This window comes from Jatropha curcas, chromosome 9 (assembly GCF_041381405.1).
Source record: "Jatropha curcas cultivar XTBG-Jc1 chromosome 9, XTBG_Jcur_1.0, whole genome shotgun sequence".
NCBI lineage: Eukaryota > Viridiplantae > Streptophyta > Magnoliopsida > Malpighiales > Euphorbiaceae > Jatropha > Jatropha curcas.
The window spans coordinates 1,519,896-1,534,235 of NC_143159.1; the positions used below are offsets into that span (position 1 = coordinate 1,519,896).

The following is a 14,340-nucleotide window of genomic DNA, read 5'->3' on the forward strand; positions in this document are numbered from 1 at the left end:
TAAAAATTCATTAATGTAGCTGAATAATAACGCTCTTTGCAGTTTTAATCATGAAATTTATTTTCAATTAAATTACAGAAATACTTTATTATATATAGATAAAAAATTATGTTTAGCATTTATTTAGGAGGCGTTGCACTACCTGGAGATGGTGCAGAGGCCAAATTTTGAATGATTTTGCAATTCAACTTGCTCAAACCGGTGCATTTTCATGTAAAACTGTGTGTTTAACTTTGTCAGCCGTTGAATGGTTTCTACAATAAAGAATGTTTTTTAACTTGCAATTCAATTATTAATTGTAATTTAGAGTGTAATTGCAATAAAGGATTAAAATTAGGGCAAAATTGATGCAAAACCTATAAAATGGAGTGAAATTTCATCCAAGATACCCAAAGATAGAAAAGCCAAAAGTAAACCAATCATATTATTCCACGTCTAAATGACACGCGTGATTCCAAAGCTCGCTCAATTGTGCTGCCAAACGGGTGATAAGGGGTAAAAAACAAAAAGAAGACAAAAACTACGCCGTTCAAATGGGATCGGTCCAGAACTCAATATTTCAGACAGAACCGTCAAGGAGCGAGAGCAGAGACAAGAAGAGACGAGACTAGAAACTGGCGGAAAAGCTGGAGACTGCAAGCTCAAAAGAGAGAGATAATTCCTCGAGAAATAAAAGGAAAAAAGAAATTATCGACATGGATGAAGATCACGGTAATAATGGTAGCAACAGCGGTGTCTTGGAAACTGCAAAGGCTGACAGATCGGTGTGGCTGATGAAGTGTCCGTTAGTGGTGGCCAAGTCATGGCAAAGTCATGCCTCTTCTTCAGATTCTCATCCTGTCGCTAAGGTCGTTCTCTCTCTCGATCCTCTCCGCTCCGACGATCCGTCTGCTTTACAGGTAACTCTCAACTTGTTTGCTCTGATATTATTAATTCGATTCTTATTACTTATTTTGCCTGCAATTTTAACATTTTGATACTCTTAATTTGCGTTTCTTCAAAGTAGAATCGGATACTTTTGTCCCTCTGGAATTTATTGCCTTATTGATGCGTTTCTGCTAACTGCAGGCTTTTTGAAACCCTAATTTCTTCATTATTTAGAGAAAGCAATCCTGCTGCTGAACTTAAATTTACCAAGTGTCTTCCATTCACCTTATTAATAGAAGCTCATAAACAGACTATTTTAGCTGCAACTTTAGTTGACTTACTGAGTGGACGTTAATGTGTTTTTTTTTTTTTTTTTTATGGTTGTCTTGTCGGCGATCTTTTACGTGTATTGGCCTTCTTTATAGTGGAACTGATTCAATCCATTAGTCCAGTGAAGTAGTCACAGTTGGTCTTACCTTAGGTGAGTTACGAGTTGTGCCATATACTATCTAGTAATTCATTTGTTTCTGTCTGTCAGATGATTACTTCTGTTATTATCTTATTATCATCGTCATTGTCAATATGTGTATATTGACATGACACAATTACTAGTTTATGCAATCATATGTTGGCAGATATTATATTATATGCTATTAACATATGCTATCATCTGTCTTGCTATCAAGAAATTGTATTCGATTGAGATGTAATAGACAGGGAATTCTGTGATGCCTATATAGCTGGCTAATGAAATATGTTAAGGGAGATGCAACATGGTATAATAGTAGTATTTGTTGGAGTCATCTATCCAGTTGCTCTTATTTTATCAATCTTTATATTCTTTTTATTCGAGGATGTGTTGCTTTCCCCATAATTCATTATTCTCCTTTCTTCATGTGTTTCGTAAATGCTTCAGTTCACTATGGAGATGGCTGGCAATGAGATTGGGAATATACCAAAAAGTTATTCTCTGAATATGTTTAAAGACTTTGTTCCTATGTGTGTCTTTTCCGAGACAAGTCAAGGTGAGATTCTGGTTCTTTTTGCTCTGCATTTTTATGATTCAGATAATTTGTGCAATAGTTTTGAAATATTTTTGCATGTCCTTAAGGAAACTTTGTGTGCTGGGATCCCATGTGTACTGGTCTTTTACTTTGATCATATTCACTTGCTTATTATGATGAATTTTGAGGACTTTTCTTCTACTATTTCTCGAAATTTTATATTATTTCGTAGTTTAATATTCATATTATTATTGGATGTTGCAACTTGCGAAGTATAAATTTGGGGACTTCTTTTTTTATTCATACCGTGGACCATGTTGTATCTTAGTTCTTTTCAGTGTATTTCATTCATATGTACAATAACATTTAGCATAGGCCAAATTTGTTCAAATATGATGATTTGAATATATTGATCTTTCATATTGTAGAGCTACTTTGTGATGCTATGTTTTGCATCCATGATTTCTTTTTTCTTCTTGTTTCTCTCTTTGCATTGACTTTTTAAGAACTGAAAAACTACTGAATTTGTAGGAAGGGTTGCCATGGAAGGGAAAGTGGAACATAAATTTGACATGAAGCCCCATGAGGAAAACATTGAGGAGTATGGCAGATTGTGCCGTGAAAGAACAAATAAGTCCATGGTTAAGAATAGGCAAATACAGGTAGGGAATTGGTGGTTCATTTACTTTGCCATTTTGGTCACATATGATTGTGGTATTATCTTTGGTTGATTTTATTTTCCAGGTAATTGATAATGACCGAGGAGTGCACATGAGACCTATGCCTGGAATGATTGGCTTGATGTCATCTAGCTCCAAGGTATATTTTCTCTCGTCATTTTGCATGGCCCCTTAGAATCTGTGGCTTAATTGCCTTTTAGGTTAGCTTTAACTTGCAGAACTATGCAGGACAATATTCTCATAGGGAATAAGATAATACATGTATCTCTCTTTGATAGTGTGTGTTTGTACATTTTTTCTTTCAAGTGTAATCCTATTTTTGCTGAAATATCCATGACTACCTGCTTCCAAGAATGAATAATCGTAAACTATATTGTCAAAATATATGTAAACAGGACAAGAAGAAAACAGCTCCAGTTAAACAGTCAGACATGAAGAGAACCAGGAGGGATCGTGGGGAATTGGAGGATATCATGTTCAAGCTATTCGAAAGACAACCAAATTGGGCCTTAAAGCAACTTGTACAAGAAACTGATCAGCCTGCGGTGAGCCATTCTTTTTCTTGTCCATTAAAATTTTGCTGTGTTTTTCATTTATTAAGTGCCATTCACTTTCTTCCTACTAATTAATAATTTCGTAGTAGACGTCACATGGTTGGTTCGAGTCTATTTGACTTCAAGGAGTTATTGGGAAAAAGTACTATATTAAATAATGCTGATTAGATGCTATGAAATATTGTATTTATGGTAAATTAATACGTCCCATCCCTGTCATAAAAACTTCTAAAAGTTGGAAAAGAACATCCACAATTGTGCTTTCAGAGAAAGCAGTTTTCTACCTTAATGGTAAATAGAGCTGATTTAGTTGGCATCTGGACTGTCTTTTCTTCTTTTCCCCCTCCTGGATCACATGCAATCATTTCATTATCCTAATAATGATAGTTAGTTATCAAGAAAGGAAAAGAAAAATAATTATATGTGGACATGTTCGCTATGATACTCATTCAGGATGTTCATTTGCAAATTTTTTTTTTCTATTTTTTGTGCAGCAATTCTTGAAGGAGATACTGAATGAACTGTGTGTGTACAACAAGCGAGGAACAAATCAGGGAACCTATGAGCTTAAGCCAGAATATAAGAAATCTGCTGAGGATGCGGGTGCTGATTAATTATCTGGACCTTGTAAGTGTATGATTAAAGCATTTTTCAATTTTTTTGGTAGACAGAAGAAAGCTACTGACGAGCTTGAGGGGGAGAGAACAGGAGTGGGGTGGGGTGGGGTTTGCGTGACAAACATAATCAGCAACAAACACGACAACAGATATAACTGGACGGACTGAGGGTTGAAGCTGTTGTATTCTTGTCATAAAGTGCTAACCACTGTCATTTTTAGAAATTCAATAGGTAAAGATTATACAGGAACAAATCCAGTGTTCCTTAAGGCAAATATTTTAACCTGTGGCATCATAATCTTGCTTTGATATATGTATTTATTTATATTTTGATTCTGATAATATCCGCTATTAGAAATAACTTTGTCTTTCCGAGGCATAACTTGCTCTTACCAGTTGGAACTCTATTAATTTTTTTTTTTTTTTCTTTGTTGGAACTAAATTAGAAGCTTGCAGAAAAACTAGAATAGCAAATCTTAGAGGAACCATTGATTTATGGTGGGCCGTCTCGAATCCAAGTCGTATAGACTCGGTTTTGATGCGTACTGGTCCTGTTATTCTTTGACTCTGCGGAGGACGAAGATCTTTAACCTATGGAAGGTTAATTTTGAATGCTGAAGTTACAAAGAATCGCTACCAGAATGGCTTGTTTAAAGATATTAGTTATGGTTCGAAGAATTAGTTAATTATACGATCCTCTTCTTTCAGTATGAAAATATAGTTTGATCGTTTTCTGGTGAACGTGATCACTTGAGATCAGACTATTCTGCTGATCATCTATTTTATCAGAATCTGTCGACGTGTGGCAAACTAGACCACTGATAATTAATGGGCCCAAATATTGAAGTGTCTAAATCCAAGTTCCAACATTAGTGAGAATCAACATTAATTGGGACGTTGTCATTAGGCAAGATAGATAACATAGACGAATTACTCTAATTCTTTATGATGTCAAGCCCAATAAAAACCCGGCCCAGTGATGTTTTTCCAAGCGAGGAAAAAATAATTTGTTTTCTGAAAAAAGTGTGTTCGGTTAGTTTAAGACTTGTTTTCGACTTTTTTTTTTCTTGCTATTTTGGAAATAAAAATTAAGAAAAAAAAAAAAAACGATTTGATAAGAAAGTAAATATTTACATTTTACTTCTGATGAACAGAAAACAGTTTCTAATTTCCTTTCAGAAGAAAGAAATAGTTTCTAGATGCAGAATATTAAAATGTGTTCTAACGGTTTTCAAAATGAAATTTAACTTGGAGAAAAAAACAAAAAACTTATGTAAGGATTTTCTCTCTCATGTTTGAAAAACCATGAATTACAAATGATAGAACGGCAGGCATCCTAAGAGTTTGATGTAAAATTCTCACGTATCACATTTCAATATGCTAGCTAGCATCATGATGCTTATTGAAAATGCGTATCCGTATATATGGTGTCTGCCATTATGTTTTTTTTTTTTTTTTTTTTTAATTAAGTATATTGCATAGATGTGAAAGTATCTCTCCCACGAAAATAATTTAAGAAGTGAGTTATATGATAAGACATGCTTGAATTCAGTAGATGATTTCTACAAAATTAGATGATTAGATTTATAGAAAAGAATTTAGGAAAAGGGCAAAAAGAAGTTTATTAATAAATTAGAATTCAACTACACCCATGTATACAATTCAAACTCATGATATATATATATATATATATATTCATATATGCATACACCCAAAATATAAGTCAGTATCCTAACGGAACAAATCTAATTTATGAAGCTTTATACAGGCGGCTAGTAATCAAGATAGATATATATATATATTCATAATTAACAATTACAAGATTCCATTGCCACTCTTTATAGATTACAATCATTATCATCTAGACTTATAATATGAAACGTAATGTCAATAGACTTATAACATGATCTATAATTCTTTTGATTTATGACAATTAATTTCTCTAATCTTCATGGATTCAACTCCTTAATTTATTTTCTGAATTATGGATTATATATATATATATATATATATATATATTTAAATTATTAATTTCTGAGGGAACTTGAGATATTCTAAGAAATTGAACTTGTTGATTACTAATATCTGTAGGAGTGGAGGTCGCTTTCAGATTTATAACCCTGCTGATAAATTTGACATTAAGAGGAAATTAGAAACTTGATTTGATATAATAATAACGAAATAAAAGAAATTAAACAGAGTTGCATGGTTTTGGTAATGAAACGAAATGACTAATCAAGAAGGCCAAGCAAATGTTGATTCTTGATTGAAAGGAGAGATGAGTGTCGTGTGGCTCATTGAGTGGGAAGTTGAACGCAAAAACAAATTGTGAAGCCATAAAATAAATGAATGAGCTAGCTCTTGTCAACTGCTAATGGCCACTAATGTGTTTCCCACTGATCAAACTTGTCAGACCCACGCCAACCTTCCATGAAATTTATGAGGGAGAATCTTGAAAATGACCAAGTAGGAATCTTCTTTGGCACCTTTGGGAAAGAAGATTGTCTCGCATTTTCTTTCAAGCTAAAGATTCCATTACGATCTATCTTCTCAACATAAATGAGCGTGCTTTTGAATCATCCCATCAACTTTATATTGTATTGCTAAGGTAGGAGTAAGGGTCCCTTCCTTCTTTTTTTTTTTCTTTTCTTGTTTTCTCGCAAATGGTGGAAGTCGTAAGGTCAAACAGTAATGGAGATTTTGACACTCAATTCCATGGAAGTGGATTTGTACAGTATGAGTTCAATAAACGAAGAGAGAGAGAGTTTACTAATTCAAAGATGGTTTTGATTGGGATATTAAAGAGTGGTCTAGCTTATATATATTCCTTTTTTTTTTTTTTTTGTTATCTGAAAAAGAAGCATGTCCTAACAAGAAAATCATTTATATGTGCACATTCTTGATTTTGTATGGTGTTGTAATTGGCCAAGAAAGAAAGAAAGATATCATTTGCCATCAGACCGTTAGTCTATTTTCTTAATAGAAACTATATTAGCTATAGCCTTATAGACTCTATATATAAACATAATGGGATTGATATAGGGATTTTACAAGTTCCATGTTTTGTGGAAAGTAATGTATGTAGAGTAATTTACATTGTAATTTGCAAATATAATATATTATATTCCATTACGGCACCTTTCTTCCCCCCCTTTTTTTTTTTTTTTTTTTTTTTTTTTTTTTTTTTTGCATTCAGATGGAAAGACAAAACGCATTACAAGCTTTAAAATTTTAATTTGGTTAATTTGTTTGTAGTTGCAGACAACTCTTCAGTTTGTGGACATCTGAGAGAGACTGCATGACCATGACTAGTAATAGTATAACACTGTAGCTCTTATTCCTTTGCACATAATAATGGCTTCAGTTTACTTTCTTATGCCCTTGTCCTTTCCTCTACAGAAGCAGATCAGCACAATACTTGGAATTTGCAATTTGCAATATTTGGGCTATTATTAATTATTTTTTAATATATATATATATATATATATACACACACACACCATAAGCAATATTTTTTTTGGAAAAAAAAAAATTTAAATCAATGCTTTTCTCCCTTCATCTCTCTCGCTTTTTTAGTTCACACGAGACCTCTTAAGAACTTTTTAGGAGGATGAAAATTAAAGCATAAAGCAAATTAAAGATGTTTTAAATTTAATGTTCACTTCTGAAAATTTAATTTCTGAAACATATTTCAAAAAGATGGGATTAAAAGATGTGTTCTGGGACATATATCTACTGAGGAAGATTTTATAGAAATCTTATATAAAAAGTAATGCTTAACAGAGAAAGATGAAAGGAAGGAATCAAAATGCATAAAGATAAAGAAAGTAATTTACAGATTTAATATATAGAAATATATATACAAATTAAAAAAAAAAAGCCAGTTAGTCAAATTTTATGATTTAGTATTTAGGCCGTAATGATAAAGAAAGGAATTGTTTTTAATTTTTGCAGTCAAAAAGGAGGAAACTGATAGTGATGGATGCATAATAAATCGATACAAACCTTTTTTTATTAGAAGACCTAAATAGCAGACGCAATTTATGAAATTTCCATTTAAGTTAATGAAATTATTCTATTCATGTTGGGTCTGTTGTGAAAAGGTCTTGTGAAATTATTTTTCACCAAATATCTATAGATAGATAGAAGTGAGTGAGTGTGGTGGGTGTGGAATCACTTTATGTACTAAAAAAGCCAAACAAAAGCAATAAAGAAGTCACTACTGCTTTTTTATCTGCTAGCAAGTGAAAACCCTCAATGGAAAGAAAGAGCCAACCCACGTAAAGCTAGAGGGATCTTTCCAAACGGAGGTTGCTACTTTCCTGTTGTTTTGGTTTGAATTATCTCCATCTCACTGCATTTATTATCATCGTTGCTATAGAGTTTTATACTTCTGGTGTTCGTTTTTTGTCCCACAAACCTAACCTGTTCTAGCCATACACGTTCTGATTGTTTTGTAAGCTAGCACAGATTAGAAATTGCATGTTTCTTTATCTTTTCTGATTGAAAACTCAGCTTTAATTTCTTTAAAGATGAATACATCCAATGACAAATCAATTCGTTCTTGAAGACTCGAGAGCTTAATCAGGTTAAGTTGATCAATTATTGGGAATAAAGATTGAAAATTTTCAAGAAAAGATCAACAAATGTAGCCACATGACATGCTGTGTGAATCTTTTGGAGTTTATATGCTAAAGCAAATGAAGGGCACAGCATAATGTACTTCCACGGTCCAGTCCCATAACATGCATTCCAAAGTTTCTTAATCTCGTACCCAGGAAAGAAAAAAAGAAAAGATTAAAGAAAATAATTGACAATTTTCATTTATAACAAAAGTCACTTTATGTATAGACATAAATAATTCGCATGAAAATCCTTTCAATATCACCAAAAAAAAAAAAAAAGAGGAGAAAAAAGATAAGAAAAAGAAAATCTTACACCTGTGTCTTAATTAAGGAAGATCTTTGGTCCACCTGGATGCTAATATGAAAAAATGGATTGAGCTATATCAGTTATCATCCTCCTCGGGTCATACAATTTAGGTTGTCCCTTTATCTTCTTCCACGTTAAATCCATATTAGTACAGACACTGCAAGTGGTTTCTATTGTAAGGTTGCATTCAGGAAATGACCCACTGATTATAACATTCACTGTTCATAAATTCAGCTATATATATATTCATATCCACACATGTTTTTATATGTATAATTAAATTGTTTACCAGCAAAGACGCATATCCAGCAGTTAGATAATACCTCTCATGGGTATCGAAAATGGATCTTTAATACCTTTTCCAGCTAGCTTCTAATGAAAAAAATCAACAGTGATAATTAAGATTCATGGTAGTTAAATATATTCAATACAGAAGAAGTAACATTTGAAGGTGACGTAACACCAGCAAGCAATTAGAGATGGAACCAAGGAGCCTGCATTGACCATGCAAAATCAATGGAAACATGAACCTCGCGTTGTCTTCAAAGTGCTGAACATTGTGTTAGGGCGTGAGGAAAGCCATTTTGGAAACCTTTCAATTTCTTCATCATTCTCTTTCCTTATATTCAAGCCTTCTGTCTTAATCATGGACACTTACAAACTTCACCAACGGCCTCTCCAAATATATTTTTTAATGGTCTTCTTTTATTTTTCATGGGTATATAATCAAGATAACTCGCTGTTGAGACAACTTTATCTGAATGCCATGGTGTTATTGACTTTTTTTTAAGAAAAAAAAAAAAGATTAATTCGCCATTGTTAGAAGATTTTTAATTACCTCAGTACCATTCTTGGCTAGATCGTGAAAACATATATATTAACTTTAAGAAAAAAAGTAAAGAAGAAAAGGTTAATTAGCAATAAGCTTAATCAATTACTGAGCAAAAAGTTAATAAACGTTATATATAATTAATTTGAAGCAAATGAAAAAATGAAAAAAAGAACATTATAATTAGTAATAATATGCATTAGCAAGCTTAATGCATGCCTTGCCTTCTTCATAATTAAACTAAATCCACGCCCAACTCTAATAACCTAAACATTGTCGTATTAAGATATTTAATAATTATATTTTGACTACAAATATCTGATATATACAGATCATTTTTTTATAATATTTTTTTCCCTGAAATTTAGAAAGCTGAAGACTGATCCGAGCAGAAAGGGAGCATCACATGGTTTGGTTGTGGTGAGGCCGAGTGACAATGATTTTTCACAACTGCATGATATCGTCGCTATCATATTTGTATACCAAGTATCAAAATTATATTAATTTATTATTATTTAAATTATAATAAGAAGAATTATTTTAAGAGATTAAATTAAAAGAAATAAAAGAAAATAAAAAGAAATCAAACAAGATAATTTGATGAAAAAAAAATCAAGGATTAAAAACTACTAGGGATTTTGATTTCATTTAATTTTATTCAATTTATTCTATTAATTTGATAATCAATTTTAATTGTTCAAATAGGGAAAACAACCCTAAAATCACTAACAAGCTCTCTCGATGTATTGTTAACTATTTTAACCCGATCTAATTACCTATCTTCCAATAGCGCAATCAAACATAAATTACATCATTAAGTTTTATGGTTTGCTTATGAATTCATAACTTAAGGTCGTTAACTTATGAAAACCCCCATGAATAAAACTATATAGCTTCCTCATCAAGTTATTATTCTCATGTAATTTATTACATTTTTCATATCAAAAACTTTTCTTCTGATAGTGATTAATGAAATAAATCAATTCAGGGGAGAAACTTTGTCTGGAAGCATTAAGTTCAATAATAAATTATACTTTGAATAAAGAAAAGCAAATTTAATATTATAAATTGAAATCGAAAATAAGCTGCATCAAATCCCTCAGTATGAGAGTTTAGTTTGACATAGTAATTAAATAAAATTCAATTAAACTTGTAAATAATTCCATGAAGAATAATAAACAAAAAGAGAAATTAGAAATAAAAACTAGTCAACGATAGGCTTGAACGGATTCCTTCAATCTTGACGTCAACTTGAATGCTTGAAGTTTTAAAAAGAGAGAACTATGTAGAAAATAATAGAAATAGAGATGGAATATACAATGAATCGATTCCGAATGGATAGTTTATCTCTTTATTTAGACTTTCTAGAATATCTTCGTGTTTGTTTAGAAAAATGAATCTTTATTGAGTAAAAAATCTTTTGAAGATAGGAAACTGTTTAAGTGAAATAAGCTGGTTTTTTATAAAAATCCTTTAAAATTTCTCAAGATTAAGTGAAATATGATTCAAGAAGCTTTATACAAAAATATGAATAAAACTAAATAAAAACTAATTAAAGTAATTAAAAAATACTAAAAATCTTAATAAAAATTATATTAAAAATACTATGAAAATAACACGTATCACCGAATTAATTATAAACAGGATATGGTATCTTCCTGTGGTACGAATCATGGACCATACCCTTGCTGACAACATGCCACGTATTCATACTGCGCATGTAATGTTGGTGTCATCATTTCTATTGGCTAATGGAAAGCCCATAAGTATTAAGGCTCACCATGCACAGTTCCACACTAATCCCTTTTTGTTTTTCTTATTATAATTGCAATTTTCTTTCTCCACGTTAAACTCCCAACTCTCTTTCACTGGCTTTAAATGTCTTTGAACTCTTTATTTATGGATGGTGTATTTTGTTTCTTTATGCAAGAATGAAATTTACTTTTGAGTTTCTATGAAATGAAGGGATGAATATTCTCTCATATATACTGTACCTTTCTCTTTTTTTTAATTATGTACAGACAGAATCATATATGATAATTAAAAAGGGAGGAATCCACTATATATACTTTTTCTGAATTGCCCCAATTAAAATCAAATAAAGGAAATCCCATGCTTGCTTTTCATCATTTAATTATGCGGTGATAAAAGAAAAAAAAGAAAGGTTAAAAATGAAATTAAACAGGGTCAAACGTCAACCAGACCACAGGATTTGAAGATTCTCTCGTGCGAGGAAAATCTTACACAAGCTGTCAGGCATGTACTTATGTGAACCAAAGAGAACCAAGCAATTAAGATCACAACTGGATCGGTCAGGCTGGTGTCCGACTGGTTCGTCCAGCTCGGGTCAGGCTCGATTTTCCTTTTGTGTTTTATTATATTATTAGAGTCATGGTATTGCTAGGTGACGCCAATGTAAGAGGACCAAACCATTTTTTAAATTAAAAATTAGCTTTTTTTTTTTTGTTTTTTCTTGCTGTTTATCTTGTTGTTCCCACATTGAAATTGAAAATTTTCTTGCTTCACCAGTCCGAATGGTAATTAAGAAAAAAATATCTAAGAAAAAAATATCTACTTGGCTCGACTCCAACGGATGGTTAAACAAAATCGATTCGGTTCAAATTTTATGCATTAATCTATTTTGGCTTGATTTTCTATAAAAAAAAAAAATTAATAGATCAAAATAATTAAAATGAATTCAAACCCAAAAATCGAAACAAACTACTCTAATTTTCAGTTTTTTTGTTCAATTTTTAGCTACATTAATTCCTTGGGGAAGATAAAAATTGTGATTATAGTTATTTAGTTTGGTTTGGTTTGCTTTTCTAATAATACATCTAAAATATTTTAATTTGATTTTTGATGGGTATTTGGTATATATTTAAAAAATTCTTTTGGTAGAAATCCTTATTATTAATACTAACAACAACATAACATAAATTTGTAAAGCATTTGGTGTCAGATAAATTGTTGTTGCTGAGCAGAGGCCTCTTCTTTTGAATTTTAGAATGATGGTGGTCTCAATTGGGCGGGCAACATGTCTCTTAAAGCAAGGTTTTTTTTTTATATATATATATTTGATATCACTGCAATTTCTTTTTTTTTTTTTTAAATATAAAACAGTAAATTAACTTTGGAAGTGGGAAACCTCAGTGGAAATAATTAATTAATTAGGTCCCTTGAGAGGAAAAAGATCAACTTCTTATAAATCTAATCATCACAATCAACCCGTTTAATCCCATTTAATTAATTAATTATTATCCTCTTTCATTTCATTTCCATATCACTCCAATTTGCACCCAAAAAGCACCAGAAAAAGAGGGATTCCTTCTGTTCTTTGCTATCTTTTTCTTTTCTACGATTTTTCCCTTCGTTCATCAATGGTGGGCCTTTTCTTTTTTTGGGTGCTAACGGTGACCCCTCCCCTCATCCTAAGCAACTTCATCTTAAACATTAATATCATTGTTTACTTGTTTTGTTTCATAAATGAAATTCATTTCCCTACTATGATTAATCAAAATTAAATTGATCTGTGTCCATGTATTTTAAAGTTGATAGCTGATAAAAATGTCATTTACTTATTAATTTCATCGGTTATATTTTGAATTATTTTTTCAATAGATGCTATCTGATTTGAATTTTAATCCTATTTATATTATGTTATTCGATAAAAATAATCAAAAATATTTATGTTAAAAATTGTTACTGTTTGTCTTTTTATGAGGTATTCTTTTTGCTACAAATATTTCATATAAATATATCCTACTATATCTTTAGTCATGACCAATTAAAATATTTTAATTAGCTATTGGATTCACATTATATCGGTTTGAAATCATAATTTAATATTATAAAATCTAGATAATATAAAAAGAAAATTATAACCAATATTTAATATTATTCAAAATAATAATAAACGACAACATATAAGCACGTCATAAAAAACTAATATTATTTTGAAAATTTTCAATTTATTTTAACAATAAATAAAAAATTTATATTTTCTTTTTTAATATTTTGATCCAATTAGCTGAAATAATATATTAGGATATACAATAATAATTTACGTACTAAATTAATAAAAACATTTATAGTTGAATGTGCACCACGTGTCTAATGCTAATATGGCAGCTACTATTTTAATTTAATTAGCCATTCAAATTAATGCCTTGTTTTTGGGATATTTTTTGTAATTCCTATAAAAAATGGATGCGCTGTTAAATTTTTGGTTGACGAGCTAATACATACATATCGAGAATCTCATACTACCATATATGAGAAATATAATAATCTAATTTTCAAAATTTCAAAATATACTAGGTTAAAAAATCACAGAAAAAATATAGTCCAGCAACGTGTTGTTTTTGTTTCTAAACTTAGAAAACATTTCTAAATTGGTTTAAGTAATGCAACTAATTTTTTCTTAACAAAATATCTAATTATTTTTTTTTAACATTGTAAAAAGTAAAAATAAGTTTTCTTTTTTTATATTATTCATTGGATGACCAATAGACTGGAATTATATAGTGGACTTGAAAATTAGTGAAAATTCGCTACATTGAAAAGATCTGGACTTGAAATCTCTCGCTTTCATTTTAGTAAGAACCACCGTACCTAACTTATTAGGATAAGCTTACTTTGTACAACATAGAAAGTACTAATAAATTAGTATGTACAAGAAGCAAATCCGATATTTATATAAATCTCAGACCTTTCTAAAGAATATATTAACCATAGAGAAAATGGAATTTCCATGATAACTATAGAGTATGGAATATATATTTGGTGGTTAAATTTAATGTTTTTCTTTTTTTTTTATGGATTAAATTTAATGTTGCTAGTACTTATGTAATACTT

General features: G+C 30.7%; 1 protein-coding gene across 1 annotated transcript; it reads left to right on the forward strand.

Moving 5' to 3' along the window:
• The first annotated feature begins 516 nt into the window (after nucleotides 1-516).
• Nucleotides 517-4,083, forward strand: LOC105633869 (Transcription initiation factor IIF, beta subunit). The gene is made up of 6 exons (XM_012216567.4): nucleotides 517-899; nucleotides 1,784-1,892; nucleotides 2,403-2,533; nucleotides 2,616-2,690; nucleotides 2,947-3,096; nucleotides 3,600-4,083. Exons 1-6 carry the CDS (start codon nucleotides 696-698, stop codon nucleotides 3,717-3,719), a joined length of 789 nt encoding a protein of 262 aa, XP_012071957.1. The 5' UTR covers nucleotides 517-695; the 3' UTR covers nucleotides 3,720-4,083.
• The last annotated feature ends 10,257 nt before the right edge of the window (nucleotides 4,084-14,340 follow it).